We start from the raw sequence: 26,547 nt of genomic DNA, 5'->3' as shown, positions 1-26,547 counted from the left end.
CTGATTTTTGCAGCAATTTGGCTGAGATTTCAGGGTGTCTTTCCTTTCCAGGTTGATTTCTGACTAGCTCTCGTCAGCCAGCTCGGGGTCTCAGTAGGAGAGAGTGCAGCATACTAATGCCTTGTTTGGGATATGGGAAGGGTGATATTAGCAGGAACCTGGATCAGATGTGTGCAGGCACTAGCCCATAAATGCACAGACACAAATGCCCTGTGGAGGACTTCTGGCCGACATCTACAGCCCTTGCACTTCAAGGGAAATTTAGAGTAGAATAGAATTAGAATAGAATAGAATTAGAATAGAATAGAATTAGAATAGAATAGAATTAGAATAGAATAGAATTAGAATAGAATAGAATTAGAATAGAATAGAATTAGAATAGAATAGAATTAGAATAGAATAGAATTAGAATAGAATAGAATTAGAATAGAATAGAATTAGAATAGAATAGAATTAGAATAGAATTTTTCAGTTGGAAGGGACTTAGAATGATCATCTAGTCCAACTGCATTTTGCAAAATTCAGTTTGTTGTTAGCAAAAGCAAGATGTAAAGCATCTCAGTTTTGCTGAATGTTCACCACCTCTCACAGAAGTTTTGGCCAGTGCCAAGCAAAGATTTCTCACACCAAACTTATTTGTTAGAGCAGATTTCACTGCATGAGTGAGATGGAGGAAGGTAATTTATGAGCATGAGTATTTCCAGCTGCCTACATCCTGGGTTGAATTTACTTATAGTACCCTGACTAAAATCAGCCTACAAGTCTAGTTTAGTAGTAGAGAAGTGAGGAAAGTAATTGCCCTTGGCTCCATTGATAGTCAGTGGAGAGAAACTGTCATCTCTGGAGGTCTCAGGCAGGATAACTCGTGCTCTGGAAAGTCCTGTTCCTCAACATCGACAAGAGAGGGGCCCAAGGCAACTGTGCTCCCAGTCTGGGTTTTCTAATTGGGGTCCTAAGTTTAGGTGGGAAGAATACTTTAAATGCATGCCCAGCTCCTGTTAAAATGCTTCCCTGGTTTGACCAAATCATTGGTCGCACCAGCAGTTGTGTAGGGTATGCCCGTATCAAACTGCTGCTGGGTTGGTTTGTTTCTTTTACTAATACTGTTGTCATTCAAAGGTTGGTGAAAAACCTAAACAGAAGAAAAGAAGGCTGGATTCCTGTCCACAGTCTGCAGATAGTAGTCGGTGACTGCAGATTTCGGAATGCCAAAGTCGCAGGTATCATATAGCACACCTAGCAGAAATATTTCCTAACTCTGATCAGGTCTTTTAAGCCATTTGCATTACACTTGATGTACTAAATCTGGCTGCATATGCCTCTGCAGGAAAAAAAAAGAAAGCAACTACTCCAAAAAGCCTGCAAAATTAGTAAATTAAGCTTTTTTTTGTTTGTTAACACTTTAAGACATTTCTGTGACTTTAGGCACCAGTAAATTAAAACCAAGCATTTAAAAACATAGATTTCTTTGCAAGAGCATTGGGTAGAAGATCGGGGAGAAGAGACGGAGTCTGACCAGGGATTCCCGTGACTGTTTTGCCTACTTGTTGCTGTAGCTCAAACCCTGTGTGAATAGGAGGTACCTAGGCAAAATCTCCTCCTGCTGCAAAAGATGTTGTGGCCTGACCCCCAGCACTCTAAAGGCAATACTTCATTTCTGCAGCCTCACTCTAGCCCTCATTGCTGCCTGCTTGTTAATCCATTGTTAGAATAAAGTTTATAATAAACAGGATTCCAGCTTTCGGCAGAAGGCTTCTAGTCTCAAAAATCGTATTTCTCATTTTCTAGCTGTAAATGTACATAGAAATAGATAGGGAAGCATAACAGATGACACAAGAAAATGCCTTAAGAGCAGCCTGTCACCCTTGCCGTGTATGCAGCATCACCACTCCATGTGTTGCCTCATCACCATGTTGTCCACTGGAAACAGGAGACCAGGGTTTGCAATGGGAGCAGCTCAGGAAACCCACATAGATTTAGTCTGTTTAAAAAAAAAACAGTAAAAATCCACCAGTTATGGCCACATGAAACAAATTTTGTGAGTAGATTTCTTTTTAAATACTTCCTTTTTGTCAATATCTATTGTTCTGATGAGTATGAAGGAAGCCTTCTAAAAGGCTTAAAATTCCAGTCAGCTCTTGATAGTTTTCCAGTATATTTCAGTGAAATCCTTCCTATACAGGAAGGCATTTTTTAATCCCCTTTATTACAGGGCAGTCAAATTTCACAGGTTGGAGGTTTTATGACTTTACATAAGGGCTTGCTCATTGTGGGCTAGCAGCGCAGCTGAGAGGGTTCCCCTTGGCGTGTTCCCACCCTGGAGCAACATCGTGTCTTCTCAGCAAGTCTGGTTGTCACATCTCACCAGGTCCTGGACCACGGCCTGTGCAGGAGGCTTCTCCAGCCATAAATGCATCTTGAAAGTATGGTGCTGGTAAACTTTGAACACTGGTTTGCTTGGTCAGTGGTCATATCCCCCAAAACCTAGAGTCTTGTGACTCCAGGCTGGTTTACAAAGTTGCTGAGTACAAACTAAGGAGAATTTCACAAGGCAAAATCACAGAAAGTTCTTCCTATAAGTCTCAAACCGCTGCCCAGATGCTTTGCAGTCGTGTTGCCAGAGTCTAGTCACAGCACTGAGGCTCTGTTTTCCCTGTTAAGATTAACTCTGTTCTCTCTCGCTGTTGCTGATTGTGTATGCAGTCTCTAGGCATGATTCTAATTTTACATGCACTCCAGGCAATATTGTAGGATGATGTAGGATGTTTCCTTGCTATTTCCTAGAGCTATTCCTAGAGCTTTGCAGTGACGTGTCCTTATACCCATAACGTACTTACACTCTGAAAACTGATTTTCAGACAGTACCTTTGCATTTAGCAATTCCCTTTCCTATGTGGACTGGTCATTTTATACTGCAGGTGACTTGTACCACTGTCTGCTTGGGGATGCAGTCTGGACTGGGCTCTTTTCTGCTTCTTCAGAAGATGGAGCTCTTGCTCCAGTATAGCAGAAGAATTAGGCAGCCGAGCTTGTAGAGCAAAGTAGGGGCAGGAGGGAGCACTGTAACTCTCACGTATTATTAGCTGCTTGTGCTGAAATGCTGTTTTGCATGCAGGCAGGGTAAACTTGATTAACATGTTGTGGGGTCCCCAAGACCTAGAGCATGCTGAAGTAGCTTCAGAGCTGGGGGAGAGGCAGTCCTGGCCCTTCATGAGGGGTAGTGCCTCTGTTATTGCTCAGCTCCAGGTCCTCACAATAAATAAAAAAGTATCTCCAATCACAGAATTTCATAATCAGAATTCATACAAATCTGGGATTTGTTTTTTTTTTCAGTGCAAAGCCTTTAGCTGAATGGATGAAATGATTCCCTTACCTTAACATTTTTTTCTTCAATTCATACCGTGGCCCTAACAAAAATCTCCCACCATAGGATGGCTGATACCTGCACACTTACAAGCTGTTCCTCTCCCCTCCTGCTAATTATTCCAGTGTTGAGCCAGTACAAATAATAATGCAATTACAGGGAACTTTTTGCTGCCCATTCTAAGTTACCAAATGTGGTTTAGGTCAATGCCCCATTCCTCTACCATGGCTGGCTTTGCATCCTCCTTCACTCAGCCTGCCCAGGGACAGCCTATGTGCAAAGCTGAACTTGCAACACTCAAACAAATCCATGGGTGATTTTTCTTCCTTTCCTCACATAGTTGCATAGGTAATTTTCCTTATAGGTGAGTGGTTGCTATTGGCAATGACATGTAATTGTTAATAAAACAAGTATTTTGGTCCAATACTTCTTTTGCAAAGGTGTGCATGGGGGAAACCTTGTTAAACTTTTTGTAAATCTTGTCCTGGATATAAGCCAGGAGGCTTTTTAGGAGGAAGATGGCTTGGAGGTCATTTTGAAAACCAGTTTTCCCTCTGGTGTGCCTCTAGCTATGATTTCTGAGTTTAGTCCTTGCTGCTTTCTTCTGAATAGATTTATTCTGTCTCCTATGCAAATCCATGGTGGATTTTTTTACGTGTGTCATAGAAATAGCTTTGTATCGCAGGTGATAACATGCAGATCTCAAAATGGAGAAGGTTTGGAGAGAACTCTGCTCAGAAAAAGCAATATTTAGAAAATAGCTACTACTGAGATTTACCCATGTGTTGCTAGTTTAAGCTGCCTTGCTAAAACTGTCAGACATTGCCTGGTCAACTGACTTGACTTTTATATGCATTAACAAGGAGATGCAAGATTATCTCTTCATTTCCCTTGTGCAAGACACACATCTTAGGGAAGGTGAGGGCTGCAGCATTACAATCCCAACTCCTTTTCCACAGTGGGGCAGGAGACAAAGCATTTCTGCAAGTCCCCTGGTTGCTAACATGCCAAAGATCATCATTTACATCACTGACAGCGTCTGTGTCAGTGAAGGAAAAGGCATCTCACCTCTCAGCTGCGCTGCAGGACCACCTCCACGGCAAACGGAGAGTGGGGATGGCAGAAATGAGGTCCTTGCCGTAACCCAAAGTAGATGGGCAACTCATTTTCACTGCAGTGACACAGTGCTCCTGTCCAGCAGCACCGCAGCCTCCTCTCTCCTCTGTCCCTGCTCTTCTTTTCTCTCAGCAGTGCTAAACAGATACAAGCAAAAGGGAAATGTTGTTTGCTCCCAGATTTTCACATCAGAGCAAAATGGGACCAAAGCATTTTCATCTTTTTTTCACGTGACCTTTAAAAGCAGGGCAGAGAGAAGGGCGAGTGTCCAAATTCCACTCACTGCGTGGAGGTTGCGTGAGACTGATTTCTTTTAGAAAGAGCATGAAATAGAGAAGCCTGAATAAAAAAAGGGATTCAAATGAAAAACGGAAGCAGTGTTAAATGCCTTTAATTATTATATATATAAAAGAAATATTGCTACAATTTTCAAGTTCTTTTAAACAGCAAAAATGGCAGAATTTGACATGAGCCCGAAGGCGAGGAGCATTCAGAGCAGGCGTGGAAAGATGCTCTGAGCCAAGGCAGGCATATGCACCCATGTGGTTTATGGAGGATGCAGGCTCCTGTTCTACATGCCAGACCCTCTCCTAGTTTGTTTTAACACCCCACTTGCCAAATTCTCTCTTCCAAGCCTTAAGGGGATCCCCCTGTGTGCTCTTCATGCAATAAAGCTGAGCAAAGGTTTCCCCCACTGGTAGTGCCCAAAGGTCCAAGCTCTCATGTCCTCTGCTCCTGCTGGCCAGGGCAGTGGGGATCATCCTCTCGACTAGAGTGAGCTTGAGGCAACCCTTTACGTGGCTTCCTAGGCCAGGTGCTTTGAATCTGCCCAGTAAGAGTATCTATCGTATATGACTGAGCTCTTGCAGGCTGGCGTAAGCATGTTAGCTGAAATGTGCAAGTTTTGTTTAAGTTCTGTTTAAAATGCCACTTGTAGTTTTGCAGATGCAGCACAGCTGTTTGCACTATTACTCATGCACTTTAATGACTACAGCCACAGGCTTTTGTATTTATACGGGGGCCATTAAAGGTAATGTTGATTTTTTTGGGGGAGGGGCCTTTGAAATCAGGGTCTCCTTGTACAACCTGCGATGCCAGACAGCTTCATAGAACAGCTGTTTTGTAATGCTGTAGAAAACCATTTTGAGCCTGACAGAATAAGGAGTCTAGAGAAGATATCAGCTGGCCACACTGTGATAATCAAGTGATAGATGATGGAGATGAGTCAAACCCTGTGGTCCTGCCTTAGACAAGGCTCTCACTGAAGCTAGTAGGAGTTCAGCGTTTAGGGAGAACTGCAGGAGTGCACTTATTTTTTTATGTTATAGAAATGTTACATGATTACAGGGAACAATGTATTTCTTGGAATAAGATGCTTTAATATTAACATCATTCTTCATTACTTTATAGATGCTGCCCTGTGTAACACGAGAAAGTTTAGTTCCCCTTGAATTAAGGGTGAACTAGTAGCATCCTATTTTCGATGCTCTTTGGAAGCTTTCAACTAAGTGTTACAGAGAAATAGCACAATAGTTGGAGTTGTCCTGTACTATTCATCACATTCACAGACCTCCACAGCTTCATCTGCACTGAACAGGACTGGGGTCCTAAGCAGCTTCTCATAGTCATAAAGGAAGCCATTCTCTGCTCTTTCTTTTTTTTTCTCCTATGGAAAGTACAGTATTTTATTAATTTTACGTGCTGTTTTTCCATGACATCCATCATGTTTCATCAGAGAAGTACACTACAGTTTCCTGACACTTTGTTTAGATGCTTGAAATTTCTTCTACAGGTTGAAGGCTTTACCTACTTATTAGCTGACAACTGTTGAAATTCCAAATAAAAGAGTTGAGTTTTGGTAAACCAAAAAAACCCCACAAAACCAAAAAGAAGCTGTATGTCCTGCTTAATTGATTTAATGAACGGATTTTTCTTAAATATCTACTTCAGCTATGTGAATGTAATGTTCTGTAAGAGCATCATCTGGCTGACTCACATGCGAAGATGCAATAACGCTAAAGATCCTCTTTTTGCACTTAGGGTCTGACTCCAGCCCATTGCAGTCAGTCCTGTTGATTTCAGTGAGGTTTGGATCAGGTCAAACTGACAACTCAGGGTTGTCACCCATCCCTTAGGGTCCCAAAGCATCCCAAGGCTGAAACCTGTATCTAGCAAGTGTTGAAGTTTACATTAAATGTATGTACTTTTGGAACACGTGCCATAAATCAAAGTTAAATGTCCATGTTTGCACTAAGGATGTTCTTGTGATAAGACTGTACTTTTCAGCATCTTTAACAATAATGTATCTATTGAATTTTTGAGAAAGAAAAAAGAATATTGAACACATAATTTAATTTTGTGTTTCTTTGTCTAGTTTTGCTTTTGTAGGACATAAGTACAGGTGGTTTGACTTTCAAGCAGATGTGTGCAAAGAGCATCTGACTGTGTTGAGAGCAGGGTTAATAGTGTGCATGCGGTAGTGAATTTGCTGTGTCCCGTCAAAATGAAACATTTTATACCGTGGACTAAAGGGGGACCTTTATGATCTGACTTTGATTTGTGAACCATGGATTCTTAGACATAGTACCAAGTTGTTAAGTTAGAACATACCGGGGTATTCTTTTTGGTGACCATTTTTGTAGGGAGGAATTGTTGAACTACTTGATGGCTGTGGTTGCCTGGGGGTTTTCCTGCCACACTGCCACGCAGCAGCGGGCATTTCTGCAGTTCGGGTGGCCAGTATTGCAGGTAACCCCCATACACCCTCAAAAATATGACCAGCTGAGTCTGAACTGAACAACACTGCAAGACCTAGAAAGGTCCCAGTGTTCTTCAGCCACTGGCAATCGTAGCAGAGAGGTTTTAAGTCACTGAAGGTTATTTCCATCTACTTTAAAATTGGTCACAATGCACTTGCTGTGTGGAAAAGTAGGAGTCTTAAGTTACTGTTGGGGCTGTTTATAGTGGTAACAATTGTGGTAACAGTACACATTTTGAGGTACAACTGTAAATATTTGTCTCAAACATAGCACACATTGCATATTAAATGGTTTTAATCTTTTTTGTCTTCCATAGTTTTAAATCTAAGCTTTTATTAATTTATGAGGTTGATAAGTTCTGCAAATCTGAATGTACAGTCTGAGATTTTTAACATTTGAAACTTTGCACATGACATGGTATGTTACCTTAAGTATGCTGTTGAACTAGGCTCTTCATGTATATGTATAAATTACAGTAGAGAATTTTCTCTGACTGCAAGTTTAAATGAACTATATTGTATATGTACCTGTAAAAAATGTGTTAAATCTATATTTAAAGATTAAAAACTTGTTAAATAAATTCATATGAGAATATGAAATTCTGTCCAAAGAAACATCTGCTATAATTCTAGGGAAAAAAAAAAAAAAAAAAAAGAGAATTCTCACAGTGTTGGTTTTATTTAATTTCTTTGGAACACATGTAACCTTCTCACATGCATTTTGATTTTAAAATAAGCAATGGTAAATGATCCGATTAGCTTCTTGCTGGATGTAGTGGCAGTGAAATTGGGAGAGGCACCTTAGCGCTCATACTGACGCCTGAAACAGCAGCTATTAAAATCCTGCCTTGTCTCAGGCTGTCTCCATCACCAGCCTCCCCTGCATCCCTGCACCGGGCAGTGCTGCCAGGAGGGACCTCCAGGCTGGGGACCATGGGGCCATGCTCGTGGGTGGGTTCATGAGGGCCGTGCAGGCATCAACAGCCCTTTTGCAGGTGGTATGGGGGGGGAGAGGTAGTCTTGGGGGCAAGTCTCGCTGGGCAGGAGGGAGAAGACTCCTGTCAGTGGGGTTCTGCCTCTGGGGACATGCCGTGGTCCTGCGCACGGTGCCTGGCATGGTGCCAGGCGTCACGGTGCAGTTCCCCAAGGCCACGCTGTTTCCCCATGCACCCCTGGAGTTTTCCAAGGAAGGAGATATGAGACGAACCAGCACTGATCAGAAGTAAACCTCCCTTCCTCCAGGATTATTCTCTTCCCTTGAAGTTGGGAACTGAATTGAGCTCATTTGAATCAGCCCAACAGAGAACCTCTGCCCAGCGTAGCCTTTCCTTGGGATGCCACCTCAGGCATGGGGCAAGTGCCTCCCCGTGAGTTTTCTGCCACCCTCTCAGATCAGACACTGGGTGGTCCCAAGCTGTCTGCTCACAGGGAACATCCTGCAAGCTCATTTGGGGAGGGCACGGCTCCATCTCCATCACCACCAGCAGCGCCTGTGGCCGCAGTCTCTAATTAAACACAATTAATATGGAGACCAGGACAGGTAACGAGCACTAAGCAGTTCTCTTTATAATCCTAACAAGGCTCTGTAGAAATCATTAGCATAAAGCCTGCCACTACCTTTAGATGAGTTTTATACAGGTTTTAGGTCATTTATACAGCCAATTTTATGTCGTCCTAAAGCAGGAGGAGCATTTACTGCTGCACGTGATCTATCTCAGCCTGGCTTATATGAAAATGTCTGGCCAAGAGTGCTGGAGGTGCAATGCTTTGTGTGTTCACCTCCCTTGTGGACTCCTGCCACGGGATGATGCTGGATGCCAGTGCTTGAGGCACACAGTGCCTGCTGGGCTCCCCTTGCCTGCGGTGCTGTGCAGCAGCCATGGGCAATGCTGGTGGCACGCTGGCCTGGGGCATGTATGAGCCATGCCCCAGCTCATCCACACCCCTCTGCATTTGCTATTTGGGGACTTATACCATTTCAACAGTGCCAGTGCGTTCAGGAATGCAGTCGTGGGTAATTAAAAGGGCTTTTTATTTCCTTATTACCACATTTCCACTGTGTTCTCTCAACTTTTGCCTTCCAAGAGCAGAAATTAGTTAATTTAGAAATGTTTATTAAAATGCAACAATTTCTGAAAAACACGAAGATTGCTACGGTCTCTCCTCAATGAACCAGTCCATCCCACAGCACAGCGTAACCTCCTGTGGGTTAGGTAAGCCTTGTGGTTTCCTTTATCCACTTCAGGTACTTGGAGACCCTGGTGTAGATGCCATATTTACCTGGCTTGGCACATTCCTCGCCCCAGCTGGTGATCCCTGTCAGAAACCAGGTGCCCTCAATCTCAGTGGTGTAGGGACCTCCGCTGTCCCCCCCGCAGGTGTCACTACCCCCGGCTGGGAAGCCCGCGCAGAACATGTTCTGCAGGATGGTGGTGGAGGTGCTCTTAAGGCAGGTTGGTCGGTCAACAAAGGGCACCTTGAGGATCTGGAGGATGGTGGCCGGCCGGCCACGAAAGAGCGTGCTACCCCAGCCGCTCACCGTCCCCATCCCGTGCTTCAGCAGGGCATTGGTGAACTCCCGGCTGCCGATGCAGATGGGGGTGACGTAGCTGTTGAAGCTGAGCGGCTGGTCCAGCTCCAGGAGGGCAATGTCGTTGTGGTGCTCGTTGATCGTGGCGTTGTACGTGGGATGGGGAATGACTTTCACCACCTTACGCCGCTGCTCCGTGTTGTCATCCTCATTGGTGTTGTATTCACCTGCAGAGACAAGCGTGGCTTAAGCTGGTCCCCTCCGTGGCTGGACGAGTGACCATGCCCTGACAATGCCGTCCCGCTGCGATACCAGCCCAGCCGGGTGGTTGCAGAGGGGTGAGCGCTGCACACCCCAGCCCTCGGGCTGCTCTGAGCCTGGTGTTGGCAAGGCTGCCTGCTCCTTGTCAAAGGGCATTGGAGGTTCCCCCACAGCAGCACCTTCTCAGTCCCTGCAGCTGGCAGGACCTGAAACCCCAGATGTCACACCAGGCCCACACTGGCCGATCAAGTGCCAAAGGTCCAGGTGCTTTTACCAAGGTTAGTAGCAATGTGGCTGTTCTCGGGATTTAGCACCCTCAAAGAGATGTAAGGAGATGTTGCCCTTGCTTCGAAGGGGGGAAAGCCTCTAGAATTAAAAGTCTTTGTTTAAAATAGGTCATTTATTAGTGAAAAGAAACCTGACCTTTCCTCTTCTAAACCCACCCAGCCACAGGGCAGAATGGAGTGCAGGGGGCTACAAAGGGCCAACCCCCTGATGCTCACAGGTGTCCCTGGGTCCCTTTCACCTTCATGAGGCTCAGCTGCTTGTGATTGCAGGGTGCTGCCAGCAGCTTCAGGCTCCTGTGATTGAGTTCCTGGCAGCCTGTTACCTCCCCTCCCGGCTTGTGTAACAGGTAGAGAGAAGGGAAAATGTTTTGTGGTCTCAGGTCGGCAAATGGGCATCGTCTGGGTCTGTCTGTAGCCGAATCCCCTCTCCTGCCTGTGAACTGGCTGTGCTGAAGGCTCAAGAGCAGGATGACTTTTCCCGCTTGCTTTCTCACAGCCCAAGAGGCGCAGAGTGCATTTAACCCCTGCTGCGGTATTTCTACATGCTTTGCTGTAATCTCCAGAATATACGATCTCCACTAAACAATATCTGCAGCACTTCTGGCCCTGGCAGTGTCCTGTGTCTACTGCGTCTGCCTGCGAGGAGCGGCACGGAGCCCAGCGACAGAGGTGAGGCAGCTTTCTGTGTTCACGTTAATGCTGGCGCCTGATGAAGGCGGGTTTGGTGGCTGGTGCTGCTGCTGTGCTCTGTGAGGGGTTTTTTGCAGTGGAGTGTGAATGTCAGCTTCTTCCCAGGCTGCGTTTCTACAGTGTAAATGCAAGACAGATGTGGGGGAGACTTTCAGAAGGTTTTTCTTATGCTGCGGCTGCTTACTATTGCTGGGGACCTGAAAATATGCTTCAGGGTTGAAAGTGGAGAGGCAAAGGACAGGGGAGGGGAACGCTTCTTCCACACCCTGCTATCAATTTTTGGGCCTCCTAGGATGCTATATATAAAGCTGAACATTTAACATGAATGGACGTGAAGGAATCAGATATTGCCCATGCAGTGGTGCAGGCACAAATTCAGTAGTCCCTGAAGCCCTGTAAAATTGTGTTTTGCTTTCTTGACTTACTGCCTGTTCAAAATCCTGCCCTGGAAACCCAGTAGTGCTGCAGAGTGGTGTGAAGGTAGTGTGAGGGGACTTGGCTGACAACATATCCTAGATGAAGGGGGTGACATGCAGGAGAGAGCCTGAAAGGAGAGGCAGTTTGCATGCAGATGCAGCGAATGCTAAACCTCTGTCCAGGTGGAAATGTGCTTTTCTGGGGGGAGACTGTTTTTGCACTGGGCATTTTGTACTTTCTCACGTTAGTGGGTGCAAGTCTGGGCTTTGTGCTGGGCTTTCCAGCAAAACTGCCTGAAAGTAGAAAGCAAAAAATGCTGTGTGCAAGCTGCGAGCCTCGTCCTGCCAGCACTGGGCAGGTGGTGCCCAGCCCCATGGCACTGGGTCTCCAGGGTCTGGCCAGGCATACCCAGGAACTCAGCCACGTTAACATGGAAGATGAAGATGCAGCTGGAGCCCTCTTGATGAGTTTGTTTCTGTAGATATAAACTCAGTGCTTCAAGGCTCAGGTAGAATGTAATTTTTGTCACTGATATATTTCATCGTGTTTAAACAGAAAGCATGGTTCTTCCATTCCTCCTCTCGGCGCTGCTTGCAGCAATTACTAACCGTGTCAGTGTTCCCCTCCTGTACCTATCATCAGTGTAAGCCTTCTATACTAGTTATTCATACAGGGGAGAAACAAATAATTTGGGGAAGCTGATTCTGACACAGCTGTGAAACATGGCACCACAATGCTTGCCAAGGCCCTGTGCTGAGTTATCAGCAGGCTGCCTAGCAGGCAGTCTGGAACAGCTGGGTACCAAGAGTCAGGGGGAAACAGTATTTTTCAAGCAGAGATAACATTTGTTTTGTAAAGTAGTAGCATCACTTGCTGTGCAGTCTGGCCGCACTGTTCCTGCCTAACTCCCCAGAGACCTTCCTGTAAAAGCACGCTTTCCCACATGCCAGCCCAGTTTCTCTACTTCAATCCACAAATTTTATTTACTTCTAAAGAAGTTAGGAGAAAAAGTAGTCATCTTCTCCTTGCAAGGATCTAGCCAGGTTACTGGTGCCCCTCTTGCACCAGCCACACAAATCTATTCTCTGAGAGTTGTGTGAAAACTTAGTGTGACCCACAAGAAGAGCGAAAATCCCTAGTGAGGTCCTATGTGGCCAGCAGAGATAAAAATTCATCATACCACCTCATGAAGCAGCATTTTAACTGAAGTCCACTGGGCTTTTAAGCAGCCTGGGGTCCTGTCTGGTTCGTGTGAGCTTGCCTGTGGCCAGGTTGAGCTGTGTTTGCAACATGGTCCAGCAGCTCCTTGGCTTTGGGACCAAAGCCAGACCCAGCTCACTGCTCCCACCAGAGGTGGTGGTACCTGCAGACATCAGGCTGCCAAAATGCTCCAATCTGCATCCAGGGCCTTGGTGGCCTAAAGCAACTCCTGCCACGTTGCTGCCCATTGTGGTGGTGTGGGTCCCAGGGTCCTGTGTGATGCCTTGTTCCTGGCCAGTGCAAGCTCTGCCCCACGTCCCTTGCCTGTGCTGGCCCGATGCCACCTGAGGTGCTCACCTGCCACGGCAGTGATGCTGACGCCTGTCTTCAAGCAGTGTGCTGCTGTCACTACCCATTTCTCGTTGATGATGGATGCGCCGCAGAAGCCCACATCATCGCTGTTCACCAGATGAACCTGTGGGAGCAGAAAGAAATCACACCCGTGGGTCTGTGTAAATTGGTGGGGAAGAAGAGTTGGGACACAGGGGTTTTTTTTTGTCTTAGGACAGGCTGTGTTTAGGTCATACAGACCCAGTGCTGCCAGAGATGCTGCTCCTCAGGGTGTCCCTGCCCCTCTGTCCCCTGCTGCGTCACAGAGGGTGGCCAATGTATTAGTGTCCTATTGCACTTTTCCCTTTGCTCCAGGCTGGGAGGGCAGACAGCTCCGAACATAAACCTCAGCATAAAATTCAGAGCATCTGAAATACAGGCTGGGAGGGCGTAAACCTCAGCATAAAACCCAGAGTGTCCGAAATACAAGCACTTTTGCATGCACCTCGCATTTTTGCATGTATCTCCTACAAGTGTTTTGCCAGTGACTAGATCTTAACTAGTTAACTAGGGACAAAACCTTAACTACCCATTTCATTTGGGCATCTAACTGCCACAGCACTTATGGGGCACAAGCCAGGACAGTCCCTATGCTAAAACTTCTAATTAAATTGATCAGCTGACTTGGTGTACTGTGTTTAAAAGAAGGATTTCTTTATAATTCACCCATTTCTTTCCTTCCACGTGATGTGGCTCGTCCCTGTAAATACTTTCCACTCATTCATTTGATGCCTCGTTAGGCAGAGCCAGCTGCGCTTTACAGAGCTTAATACCCATAATGAGGAGGACAGAGCTCGCTCTCAGCGATGAACTGGAGTACTTCCACGCCCGCAGCCATCCCCCCCGTCCACTCCCTGGTGTCCTGCGTGGGCTGTGACCAGGTGCCCCGGGCCCGTTGGCCATGGGAGGGCAGTGCAGGATGCCGGTAGTGGCTGCCCTCCCCTCATGCATGCCTGTGGCTGCGAGCCTGCCCGTGGAGCAGCCAAAGACAAGACTGTGACATGATTTATAAGGCCCTTTGCTGGGATCTGAGCCCCACAACCACCCCCAAACCCCAGGTGGGAACGGAGCACCCCTCCCAGCTGTTGCCTGTATCCCAGCAGGCTGAGCATCTTCGTTTGCTGGCTGCCAAAGGGCAGCCAAGATTTTTTTCAGAGGGTGCCTGGTGAGGTAAAGGTCTCCATGAGCACAGCCAACCAGCCAGACTTGGTGGGCTTGTAACACGTGAATTTACTTTCTTTATGGATACTGATTTCTCTTATTTAACTTTCTGGTTCTCCTCTTGACTCTTGGTGAACGGGTGGTGGGTGCCAGCATCACCTGTGGATTGTCCCACAAAAGACTGTGCCAGAAAGCTCTGCGTGGCTAGGGCAGCACTACGGCCTCTTCCTTTCAGACACAAAACATGACCTCCCAACAAATCTGCTGCTGCTTCTGGTGGCCGTGTATCTCCACAACACATTCTGAGCTTTTTTAGCTCTGAAATGGAGGGCAGATGCCTCTCTTGACCTTTCTACATATGCCCTGCTCACTGTTTTGCTCCCTCAGCAGATATAGAGGGATCAGCTGATCTGCGTTTACATCCCTGTGTGGGCAACTTTTCATTGACATCACCAGTGTCAGTCTGTGCCAGAGCTTGCATCAGAAGGAGATTTGCCATTCTTAAAACCTCATATGGATTTATTATTTTACACTCTCAGCCACTGAGATTTCTGTGCTCATTGAAGTCAGAGTAGAATTTAAGGGCAGTAGATGACTTTGTAAAAGATCCAAGTTAGGACATAACTTTCCTTTTGACAACAGTTTGAAAGTATTTGTGGAGCAGTGGGTTGGAGGAGGTTTCTTTGCAGCTCCCCCTTGCCTGTGATGTCACTTTTGGTGAAGTAGAGATGACCAGGATGTCGCAAGCTGGTTAAAGAAAGAGAGCTGGATTTGGTAGATCCTTTGTTGGCATAAATGATCATGATCTGTTGAAACTGATGGAGCCAAAAAATGAGCTCCATTGTTCCTTGCAAAGATGTGCCTTGCAAAGTTTCCCTCCCTCAGAAATTCATGGACTACTGTGGAATCTGTTGCTATAGCTCAAGACCAGATCCTTTGTGCCCCGCCAGATAAAACTGCTGTGACTCTGACTTTTATCTTTTTTTGCTAGGGTAGACCCCCAGGCAGGTTTTGTTGCTGTGGCATAAAACTGTGTACAGAAAGAAGCTGTGTTCCTGTTAGACTTGAGATCTATTGCTAAACTAACCTTGGAGATGGGTTTTGGGTATGTAGAAAAAAGACAATCCTGCATTCAGAAGGAAATGAATAGACAGAGCGATTGCTGAGGTTACAGGAGAGCTGCAGAAATAGCCAGTACCTGCCAAGGCACCTCGCCTCTCATGCTGTCTGATCCACCGACAACCCGGGTGCCCGTCTTAATTATGGGTGTGATTTTCGTGGTGGCGGCAGTGCTGGTTTCTGTGATGTTGTCGAGCACCTCGTCATGAGCATCATCCTGGTCATCGGCGGTGATGTTCCAGTGCTCGAAGGTGTTTATGGCTCGGGTGAGCTTGCTCTTCACTTCAGGAGCCGTGATCCTCCCACAGGGATATGGCACTGGGGGTGAAACAGTCACGGTTACAACTGGCTGTGCATCATGCTGAGACTTACAGCGATTGAAGGAGCAGGCGAGGAGGCAAATGCTGCCTCATCTCAGCACCCTGTTTTGGGACTGGCATGGGAGACGCAGGGCTGCAGACCAACTGTGCATTCTCTGTGCAAACAGACGCCTGTGCCTTCGAGCTGCAGTGCAGGTAATAGGTAAGAGTAACAAAAGCAGAAATTGTTTCTGGGTTTTAGAAATGACATCTGAACAGATTTTAAAAAGAAGAAAGCTTGTTAGAGATAGTGCGTGTCTGATGGGACGGTGCAGCTGTGCCTTTATTTCGTGGGATGCTGAGGTGCATACCTGGGAAGCTTGCTGCGGTAGGCAGCCGGGCACTTGGCTGACATTTCTAAAGCAAGTAACTCCAGTACAACAAAAGTCCAGCTGGGAGAGGGCAGGAAATAATATCTGCCAATTGTACAGATAATCCTGCTTGGCACCAAGGTGAGGAAAACATTAATAAACTCTTTTTAGAGTTGTAGATTTTCTCTGTTAATGAAGATCTCATCTGTAGGCTCATTTCAGATGAGCTCTTCCCATTTCTCTCCTACGCAGTGTGTGCTGAATTCCTGCTGATAGTAGCAGTCAAAATAGTAAATAGCATCAGGCATTGTCTTTCATCTGAAAAGCTTTTGACAGCACTGTGCAAACAAACATTAGTGTAAAGTCAGATGTAAGTGTGGCCTACTGAAGTTTGTTTGTTTCTTTTTTTTTTTTTAAACACTCTGCTTTAGGAATAGGGCTTAAATAAGTGTTGAATGATGGAAAGTGCTACCCGTGAGGTTAGGCTAGGAAATGAAGTCTTTGGAGCCAGCAGATCTAAACTTTTGCAGGAAGGGCAATTACCCAACCTGAAAGATGATCTTATGGTTAACAGTGAAACTTTCTGGTCCAGTGAAAGTGATACAGCATGTTGGGCAACACAGGCCTGACCTCTTAATGATCTTCATTAACAGAAGGGCTCCCAGCCTGATACTTTCTATACTGATTGCTCAAAGTCAGCACTTTCGGGAGCTCAAAGTGCTCCTGGCTGTAGCTATCAGACCTTCAGAAACTAACTCACCTGTGTGGGTGCTGGCATGCTAGCTTAGGTGTGCAAATCTGTTACTCTCGGGTGTTAGAAATATGATAGCATCAAATGTTAAATTGACCTTAGATGACAAAATATTTCTCTACTCAATCTCCTCTTTCCTCTGCCAGATGTGCTTCTGAGATGTTCATGCCCAATTAACTTGCTGTGTTGAGGTGTGTTGGGATTGCATGTGTTGGTGTAGTTAGAGATATTGTAACAGCCTAGGAGTGGGGTAAAGTTGGGGAATATAACAAGAACCAGCTATTCTTTAGCCCTTTATGAAGTTGCAACCTCAAGCAATGCATTTCCCCTCCACCCCACTCAATACCGCAGCTAAATCACAGAGTTTAGTTCCTGTTGAGGGTTTTTGTGTGCAGATGCACACTGTTGGGAGCACAGCACCACCACAAAGCTTCACTTGTTTCCACCCATCTCAGGTAATCATAAGACCCTGTGTAATGGCCAGCCATGAAACAAACCATCAGGAGGACTTAGAGTAAGAAAAATAATTTTTTTGTTCTGAAAAGGCCCAGAACATCCTCAGTGTAGGATCAGTAACTAAATAGTAGCTCCTACTGGAAGAACAGGGAGTGAGCTCTGGATGGAGGGACACAAGCGTGTATGCTGGTGTAGCTGAACATCACGCTTCTGCCTCCAGAAAAATATTGATCCATATCTAGAAATGTAAGATGGTTGCAAGTGGGAGAGGTGCCTGTGCGGGCAGTCATCTGAAATGAGCATTTGCCTTGTGAGCAAATCCCCAGACAAATACCCTCCTTCTCTACCCACCTAGGCTCAAAAAAGAGTGTTTAAATTGTGTCTTTCAAGCCTGACCCTACATATACTGTTGCGAAAGTGCAGGGTCAGGCTCTTTACATTTGCTAAACAGGAAACCAAGGCTGGTTTCCAACAGGATATTGCATTTCTGTGAGGTTCATGTATCTGAATCCAGGACAAGACCTTGGAAACTTTCACCCAAATCTCTTAAAAACACTTTAAAAGTTAACCTGTAGGTTCACAGGACTTTCCATCTTCATGAAGTCTATAGCCAGCGGCGCAGGAACACACAACTTTCTGTGGTGGGTCATGCCTGCAAAAGTGCTTGCAGCCTCCATTTTTAATGGCACAAGTGAAGTCTGAAAGAAATTAAAATGAAATCGTGAAAGCTCTTTTGAAATACAACTGGTCAGAGATTTGTTGGGACTTGGGCCTTTGGACTTGGCCTGTAACCCATGCCAGTTGTTCCAGACTATGGAAAACAGATGCTTGTTTGCAAAGAGAGTGTCCTCCTTCCAAATCACATTCCTGCTCATAATGAAGGAGCACTGGGCACCTCTTTGAGAAGGCAGGTTGAGGAATGGCCCTATGAGAGGTCCTGCCAAGCCCTAGAGCAGCCTTTGTCTCCAACAACTGTTGTGCTGTCTGAAATTTGGCAGCCTGACTGTAAAGGACTCCTGCAAATATTTGGTTATGAGCCACATGATTTCCCCACCATCATGCTGCAATCCTCCCCGCCGTGCTTACGGCAATCCAGCCCCGATGTGGATGTTAGTGGAGAATGCCATGTGTTGAATGGGAGCAAACCCTGAACCCAACAAGGGCTTTGTCCTGGGATTATCGCTGGGCTCCAAATTTAAAACCTCAAACAAAGCCATATGTTCTTTCTGACACATCAATAAATCATTGCAGCCTGATGTGGAAGACCCATTTCAGCAGGGTGTTTGATGAAATGGGTCCCAACCTGAGGCACAGTGAGATTCCCGTGACTTGTGTGTGTCTTCTCCCACCCCACCTTTCACCCCTCTGTGGTGGGAACACCATCTTTTGAGGTGGGAAACCACTAATCTGCAGGTGCCCTTTTAATTCTCAGTGAGTTTTCAAATAACTTCACAGCAGATTAACTCCACTCCTACTTCCTCAAGGACACCTCCCTTCCTGTAGCCATTTTAATGCCATCATTTACTATTTTTACAGAGCTCCTTTTCACGCCTCACTTCTAGGTCTATTTTTGTTCCTGTCTCACTTCCATGAGAAATCTGCAATGAGACTATTTAAATTTGATGCAGCTTTGAAATGCTCTTTTTAACGTACACTCCTCTCTTGCCAGAGCAGAAGCACAACTAGAAAGAGAATCTTTTATTAGTGCAGTGAGTCTAGCACATTATGCGAGTCGCACAGCCCCTGATTATATTATAAATATAAGAGCTGAATATCCCTCTTGCTTAAATTATCAGCTGTTTGGTTTTCATAAACTCCTCAACCCATCAGGAAAATATTTGTCTTTTGTTTGCCTTCAGAATCAAGGTTGCTGGTGATAATTGTAATTATGAATTTAGCAGAGTGCCATTGAGAGGAGGTTACAATAATCCTGCCCTGCTCAGCACCTGCTGCCCAGCCTGGCATGAGAAATGGAGAGGATGAGTGAGAACACGGGGGCCCCACTGGGGTTGGTGGAAAACTGTTGCTTTCAGCAGGTGAGCACGTCATCCCTGATTGACGAGCAGCCCCGGAAAGGCTTGTGCTGGGGAGATAAAGGAAGGTCTTTGTGTCAACATTTGCGCTGGCAGTCACAGCGTTCTGAACAAAAGACCTTGAGCCTGAGTTTCTGTTGAACCCTACATAAGAGCTGCATTTCGGTGCCCAGCAGAGGTGGAGCTGGGGCTCCACCAAGGGCAGGAGAAGACAGAGACATCCATTCCTGTATCCCCAAGCATGTCCCCCTGTAATCCCATTGCCAAGAGGCTGAATTTGCACATTCATGCAGTGCCTTACAGCAAGGCAAAATGTGTCTGAAACAGCCCTCTGGTAGGATGAAACTCTACACCCATTTTGATCCAATGGGATTTCAAGTAGGGCAGAACAACCACAGGACGAGCCCCCGGTACATACCTATCTCACAGTTTCTGCCTTCATACCCAGCTGGGCACCAGCACACATAGGAACTTACTCCGTCCTTGCAAACGGCTCCGTTTTTGCATGGATTGGGGTCACACTGATCTCCATCTTGGAGAGAAGACAGGAGAATTAACAAATGTAAGCATCTGCCATGGATGGTGCCGACCAAGCCCTGGAGCCTTGCTCTGTGCAAGCCTCCTGTTAAAGACAAGTAAGAAACTGCACACCTTCCTTCTTTGCAATGGGAAATAAGCCAGATCCTGGCACCCAAGTGCACAACAGACAACATCAGCACTGAGGTAACATCAGCAGCAGTGATTTACCCAGAGTCCTAAGTATGCACCCTGTCCCATGTGGGTTAATTCTGCTCGTTTCAGCAGAAATCCTCTTCAGTCTCCCTCATGCAACATCTCAACAGGATCTCATGTCTTGGCTAAGTTAGACAGACAAAGTTAGGAGCTTTGTTTCCTCAAGAGTGGTTAGCGTTTCCTAATCTGAATTATTTTAACACTACTGTCTTTGTTCTCTGAAGGCTTGGGCCTGTCCGCTTGGGTTTGGAGACCTCTCTGTGTATTAGGATTGATAGCCTTGGTCATTGCTCTTTCTTTTAAAGTTTTGTACTACTATTAATCTGTCTAGATTTTTCTTTACGCATCACAGCTTTCATTTTCACAGTTGCCTGCAGCTGAAAAGCTGAGGTTTTAGTGAAAATATCCAGTATTGCAAAATTAGTGATCTACCGTTTTGGAAGAGTAAGTCAGTGATGTTAAATTACAGGGAAGTGTGCTCTGAAATGGTAACGCAAAAACAAGGAGGAAGGGGGATGTCTTGATGCATTTGTGTCCTGCCAGTAAGTGTGGCTGTTAATGGTGTTTTCAGAAATGGGCTGGAATACAAAAGGTAGATTGCAAACAAGGACAAAATGGTTTTGTCTAAGGCAGGGTGTTGGGGTTTGTACATAAGGTGAGGATCATGTCTGCTGTTGCTGTCTGGTGAGGGCAATTGGGGCTTGGTACCACTTGGGTGCTGTGCAAGGGGTGAGCTGCTGTGGGCTGCATGTGTTCAGAATAGCAGCTTGTAGACTGAACAGTAAACCAGGCACTTTGGGTGACAGGGGAATATATGATTTCATTATTTTTAAAAACCTAATTGGTTACAGTGGCAGGGAAATAAATGCAGTGTTGAGTTTCATCAGTTGGTTTTTCAGAGGACAATGCAAACGTAACTTTTTTATTTTATAGTCTGGACTGAATAATCTGAATTATTTAAGGCATTTTAGTGAGATGTTCTGGGCGCTTTGCCAATCTACAAAGTAGTTCATTTATTGAAATGTCCTTAAAATTAGTTTCAGATGTTTTAGTGGGCATTGAAATCTTTTTGGTAAGGGACTGAGGAGTTGTTGGGGATGGAGGCTGAATGGGAAAAAATAGATGGTGGAAAGAAGATGGTAGAGAAACAAGGGTTTGGGACCACGGGTGTGAATTGCAAACAACTGTTTGCTATGATCATGTTGAGGCTCTACCTTAATATGACTTTTCTAGGGATTCGCATTGTGCTTGCACGAGGCTGTGCCTTATCTAGAGATCTCTGAGAACAGAGCGATTGTTGTTTGCTGAAGGGGTGTTAATTATTGCTATTGTGTTTTACTGTATACCACGACTGAAACTAGAACCCCAGAGTGTGACCTGGGGTCAATGGATCCAGTGGTCTGTGTGAACTGGTTTTGTTCTGTGAGGTTTTACAAGTTTGTTCAGAAAAACCTGATTGAACAAAGAAAATATTAAGTAATATTTTTTTTTTTTTTTTTGGCTTGCAATTTGTATACAAATGGGATAGGCCCAGGCAGGGTGGCTGCAGGATTTAGGGTGCCTGACTCTGACTAGCTCTGTCATTATACAGTTTCTGAACACTGGAATACTTTTGTTTCAAAAAACATCTGTTACTTATGCATTAAGAGATGAATATTATGCATTTGAACATAAAGAAACCAGTTCTTACCAATGTATGTTTTCCAAAACTCCATCTGCAAAGGAAAAACAATAAATTTCTTTTGATTTCTAATTTCTGGGCACTGCCTGACTGAAGTAGTAAAGGGATTACTCCAAAGCTAAAGCAAAAGACTTGCAGGAAAACAACCGCCTCTGTAATCCCAATGGTGACCAACAAACCTTTAAAGAGGTTCCCCAGCCCAAATGATGGATCACAAATGAGAATAAAACACACTAGATGCTGCACTAGGTCCCTGCAGGTTTTCCCCTTTCTGTTCACTCCTCCTTCCCTCTCTGTGCTTCCTCACCTGAAAGGCTCGTAGAAGTACGGGCTGGGAGGAACAAGGTGTTGCCGTTTTGCAGCAGCGATACTCACTGTTTTCTCTGTGTTTTCAAACACTTCTCGGGCTTCTTCAAAGCTGCATTTTTCTTCTATGCATTCTCTCTCGAGGTTCCCAGGAATAACCTCTTCCAGTCTGTTTGAATTGGCTCGCTTTTGCCTGTGCAGAACTGAGCTCGCCTCTTTGTTCTCGATGAAGACTGCAATTTTAAAAGAAATAGGGGCTAGAGTGGAGCACGCACCGTTGTGTGATGCAACTGGGATGGGCTGTCAGGGCTCTGTTCTCCCAGAAAGCAAGCCCTTTTCATGCGTTCTCTCCCCCCACCCCCCCATTGCCCCATGGCGGTGGATGTTTCAGGAGTGTTATTATCTACTTGATGATTCTTTGGTGTTTAAGTGCAATCCAGAGGATCAAATCTGGAGAACCAAGAGTCAAAGTAGTTGGTAGACAGAAATGACTGATGGTGAGAGGGTGATTAGGAGTGTTGAAGTCTGATACTTAAAATGCCCTAAAGCTGATGGTGTGAGTATCTCCTGTCATAGATGCACAGACTGAAATAAGCTATCTGAGAAGGGAAAATAATAGGCTTTTTCATGCTGCTGCTTGGTTGAAGTCTTGTCTGGACACAGAAATTGTCCTGCTTTAACTGTCTCTGCCTGTTTTACCTGTGAAAGACCATTTCCCTCTGCAAGCAGCTGCAGCCCTTGGAAGCCATGGGCCATTTGCTTCTCTCCCTGTTCCTCACCCTTGCCCATGTGCCTGGGTACCACGGTTTCCTGCTGGCAGGAGGGGTGACATGAGCCCTCCTCACCCCCTGGGCCAGGTCGTGTTAACGAGGTGATGTGCATCCACCTTCAACTTGCTGGCCAAGCACCTGGGCAGAAATCACAGGCAGAGAGCTGCTGGCACAGCAGGGACCCCCAGTCCAGGGGGGATGTCCACGGTGGCCACCAGCCTTCCCGTGGTGGCTGCCTGGTGAAGGGCACAAGGACATGCAGTCCTGTCATGGTGCTGCCATGAACGTTCTCCTGGCCTGGCCACGCGTCCCATCGGCAGGGTCAGCAGCAGCAGTCATCCTGTGACAGCCACCTGGCAGGGTATGATCCTGACCCACTTCTCAGAGACCCCCACCTCTGCTGAGCACTCTTCCCCCATCCCACTGCTCTGAAATAGGCATTATTCACTCAGAGGAGCTTCCTGCTTTGCCTCCCCAGCCTCTCCTCTCCCTCCACTCTCCCTGCGCACTCGCAGCCATGTCCCTTTTTGTCACCAGATGGCACGGTAGAGCAGTTCTTCTTGGAGCTGCTGATGGCCACCCTGGACACGAACTGGGGGCTCTGTGCTGGAAGGGGTTCAGGCACCTGTGGGCCTGGCCCCTCTGAGGGTTAAGGAGAGCATGAGCTCAGCCAGGTGGGCAGAGAGGAGAGTGAGGGGCAAATACCAGCCACTCGTTCCTTCTCATGGCTAACATCTGCTCTTGATCTGGAGCAGATCCCAGTCTCCCTGAACCCACAGCAGATCAGTTTTATTGAACTCTCATGAGCCCCAGGCAAGTTGCTCTGATTTACATCATGCCACTGACAGTGTGACCAGCCCCTTCAGCTAAAGATCTCTCTGCAAGAGAATGGGCAAATTGTTTTTGCAATGTTTTTAATCATTGTACAGCAAGCTAGCATCTCTGTTTTCCCCATGCTAGTGTGTTTTTGGTTAAAAATGAAAAAGAGTGCATTAAAATTCTGACCTTAATCTAATTGTTTGACAGTAGATATTGATGGGTAAAGCACTGACCTCTGAAGAAGCCAGGCTTGTTTCAAACACCACAGCCCCAGTGGGGTGGCCAGTTCCCTCCCAGCTGCAGGGTTGTGGTTTATGTGTGGGACATAACATACACCCCCCGATGAGCCTCCTCAGCTGAGCAGGGGGCTGAGAGCATGGAGGCACCGGGGGGGCACAGCCTTGCTGGAGGACACCTGACCTCTTCTCCCCGTGGCACGGGCTGCAGCCTCTAGCTTGTCCCCAAGTCGGGCACAAAAGGCTCAGGTGAGAATGAGGGAGCAGCCTTCCTTGGTCTTGTAACCCTGTTAGGCTCCCCATGTGCTTAGTGCCTGGGGAACCTGATGTGGGCACAGCCCCACATCACCCTGCGTGAAGTGAGTAGACCCACTCCTTCATCTCTTCTTGGTGGGATGTGCCAGGCATCTGCCATAATTAACCTATTTAATGGAGAGCACTCATTTTAATGAATGCAGCTTTGCCTCCCTCAGATCCCTCTAGGCTTTCTTAGTTTCTTACTGATCCCACATGCTGCTTTACAAGCAAAACTTGATCTGAACTGAGGGTTGCAGGCCCCATGGGGTCACAGGCTTGGTACTCACCCTCAGCCTGGCTGGAAACCATCCTCACACCAAGAGTATACTCACACATGACTTACCAACTTCTGAACCAGTATCTGAGAGGGTGAGATGGGTCTCTGGGCCAAGGGGCTGTGGGGGCGGACCTGTCCTGCCACCCGAGTATAGTATTTTCTAGAAGGTACACCTGGGTGGGTGGTAGTACCGATATGACGTTTTGCTCACTTTTCATTGCTAAGCAAGCATTTTGGAAAGAGGCTCTTTTTTTTAACCTGTTACTTGCAATGTTTTAATGAAAGAAGAAAGGCCAGCCTTGCACCAGAGAAGTACTCACAGTGGATGTGAACCAGCCTCTGCTGGAACTGTTGCTGCTACAGATAAATCAAGCAACAGCCTGCATTACTATGTGTGATTGCCCACATCCATCAACTACTCTATCTTGTCTACAATTTTGGCTGCATCTTACAGTGTTTGTTGAATTCACACTGGGTTTGGCTTTAAACAATTCTCACAGTGGCAAATCCAATGACTGTTTTATGCATGTGAGCACTTGTTTGTACTCCAGGACAAGGTGATGGCACACAAAGAGGTGTGGATGTTACTCCACTATCAACTCTCTCCCCTTTTTTTCCCTTCTGTGTGTGGGTGGATGCATTCTAAAATGGTTGAATAAAGCTCTGAAAGCTTAAAAGCTGCAAAAAGTTTAAGAAAAATCCGATTCTTAAAATTAATCCGTGACATATTCTGTGTAAAATCAGCATAAAAACTATTATTTCATTCCCAAGAAAAGCACCAGTTTTAAAGAGAGGATCTATGAAATGCAACAACCCCTCTGAGCTCTCATTTCTTATAAGACTGCACAAGTTGTCCCACAGTCAAGTGACAAATTGTCGCTTCACCTGTGCCAGTAACTCCCCCTCACCCAAATGTGAAGGACTTTTAAATGAACCCACCTGTATTTTCGGTACCAAGACAAGTTCCCAGAAGACAAATGAGTATGAGGGGGATATTTGCCATCTTCTTCCCACTGTCCAAACCTCTCAGTAACAAATTGTTCAGGTGGTGGAGCTCAGTCAATAGTTCCAAAGTGCAAGTGCTTGTTTATTTACTCTGGGTAACCCTTTAATTTAAGGTCCCCAGAGGTGCCACCGCTGAAGCTTGAAATGGCAGCATGGGTGTTATTGGAGGGGGATATCCACGCAGAAGAAACCTGCTAGGTAGTTGCAGTCCTTGGGCCCATCTTCTGCCCTGTAGGATATTACTGCCATGTTTTGGGGTTGAGCATGGCACAAGAATAAATTAATTCAGCTTCAGTGAACCTCTTTAAAGCATTGGATTTCACATTCCTATCCAGGTGATGTTGTTGACCATATAAAAGTCCACAGTAGCATTTTCAAAGGCTTCAGCGTTGTTCACCTTTCATCCAAAAAAGCTGGCACAATTCCCTTGAAGATGACCTTACTGATGATGTTTTCTCTCGGGGACCAGGCATCCTTGGAGCAGGGCTGTGTCAGCCAGCAAGGTCTCATGTGGGTTATCTAATCAAAAACATGGATGAAGTGAGGTACGTTATCCAGATCTGCTGGGGCAAATCCTGGGAAAACATGGAGTTTCCTAGGTCCTGTACTTGAGGCCACAGGAAGGAATCTGATACTTGGTGGCTCGGACAGTGGGTTGGTGTATGGATGTGCTGATAAAGCGCTGGTTCTGGAGCAGGGAGACTGTGCAGGCTCCTGGGTGCAGGACAGCCTTTGCCCAGGGCAGGTTCACAGGCTGCTCCTGATCCACACTGGCCCAAGAGAAGACTGAAAGGGAGGGAGATGGGGGAAATGAAATAGGGGAAAAAAAGCAGGTTTTCATACAGAAAAGAAAGAGTGGGTTTTCATATGAAACCATTCATATTTAATGGTGGGTTACTTACAACTTTTAAAACCCAAAACCCCTTTCTTCCCTTCTTCTGTCTTTCCCTTAATATGAAGAGCTATTTCAAGGTAATTGCTTTGGGGAAAATAGTAAATAATGTAAAAAAAAAAAAAAAAAAAAAAAAAAATTCACTTCCAGAAAGGTCAAAAATCTCCCCCCTCTCCTTCCTAGGAGGCCAGAATCATTCATCTCACTCTGGGGAGGGCTTGTGGCCTTTCTGCCAATGACCTGTCCCTCAAAATCTGATTCCCAGTTTCTGCTTATCCCCCCACACCCCAGTGCACAGGGTGGAACTGATATCCATCATCACACCTGTG

General features: G+C 46.0%; 2 protein-coding genes across 2 annotated transcripts in view; one reads left to right on the top strand and one right to left on the bottom strand.

Moving 5' to 3' along the window:
- The window catches only part of MCF2 (MCF.2 cell line derived transforming sequence), a 60,405-nt gene extending 52,567 nt beyond the window's left edge, over positions 1-7,838 (top strand). Inside the window, exons 29-30 of the mRNA XM_074834747.1 lie at positions 1,120-1,220; positions 5,891-7,838. Of these exons, the coding sequence (XP_074690848.1) occupies positions 1,120-1,220; positions 5,891-5,931 (142 nt within the window). The 3' untranslated portion in view covers positions 5,932-7,838. The remainder of the gene's footprint in view (positions 1-1,119; positions 1,221-5,890) is intronic.
- Positions 7,839-9,252: 1,414 nt separating this feature from the next.
- Positions 9,253-25,344, bottom strand: F9 (coagulation factor IX). The gene is made up of 8 exons (XM_074834748.1): positions 25,261-25,344; positions 21,992-22,155; positions 21,626-21,650; positions 19,622-19,735; positions 17,740-17,868; positions 15,373-15,611; positions 12,981-13,098; positions 9,253-9,995 (listed from the first exon to the last, which is right to left on the bottom strand). The coding sequence occupies exons 1-8, from the start codon at positions 25,322-25,324 to the stop codon at positions 9,448-9,450; spliced, it is 1,401 nt and encodes a 466-aa protein (XP_074690849.1). The 5' UTR covers positions 25,325-25,344; the 3' UTR covers positions 9,253-9,447.
- Positions 25,345-26,547: the final 1,203 nt, after the last annotated feature.

This window comes from Strix aluco, chromosome 10 (assembly GCF_031877795.1).
Source record: "Strix aluco isolate bStrAlu1 chromosome 10, bStrAlu1.hap1, whole genome shotgun sequence".
Lineage (NCBI taxonomy): Eukaryota > Metazoa > Chordata > Aves > Strigiformes > Strigidae > Strix > Strix aluco.
This window is presented reverse-complemented; position numbering and strand designations above follow the sequence as displayed.

Coding starts and splice junctions, on each gene's coding strand:
- F9 (XM_074834748.1), bottom strand. CDS start 25,324: ATGGCAAATATCCCCCTCATACTCATTTGTCTTCTGGGAACTTGTCTT. Junction 19,736..21,625: donor GTTTTGGAAAACATACATTG/GTAAGAACTGGT, acceptor CTTCTCTCCAAG/ATGGAGATCAGTGTGACCCC. Junction 15,612..17,739: donor AAAGTCCTGTGAACCTACAG/GTTAACTTTTAA, acceptor TTTCACCCCCAG/TGCCATATCCCTGTGGGAGG.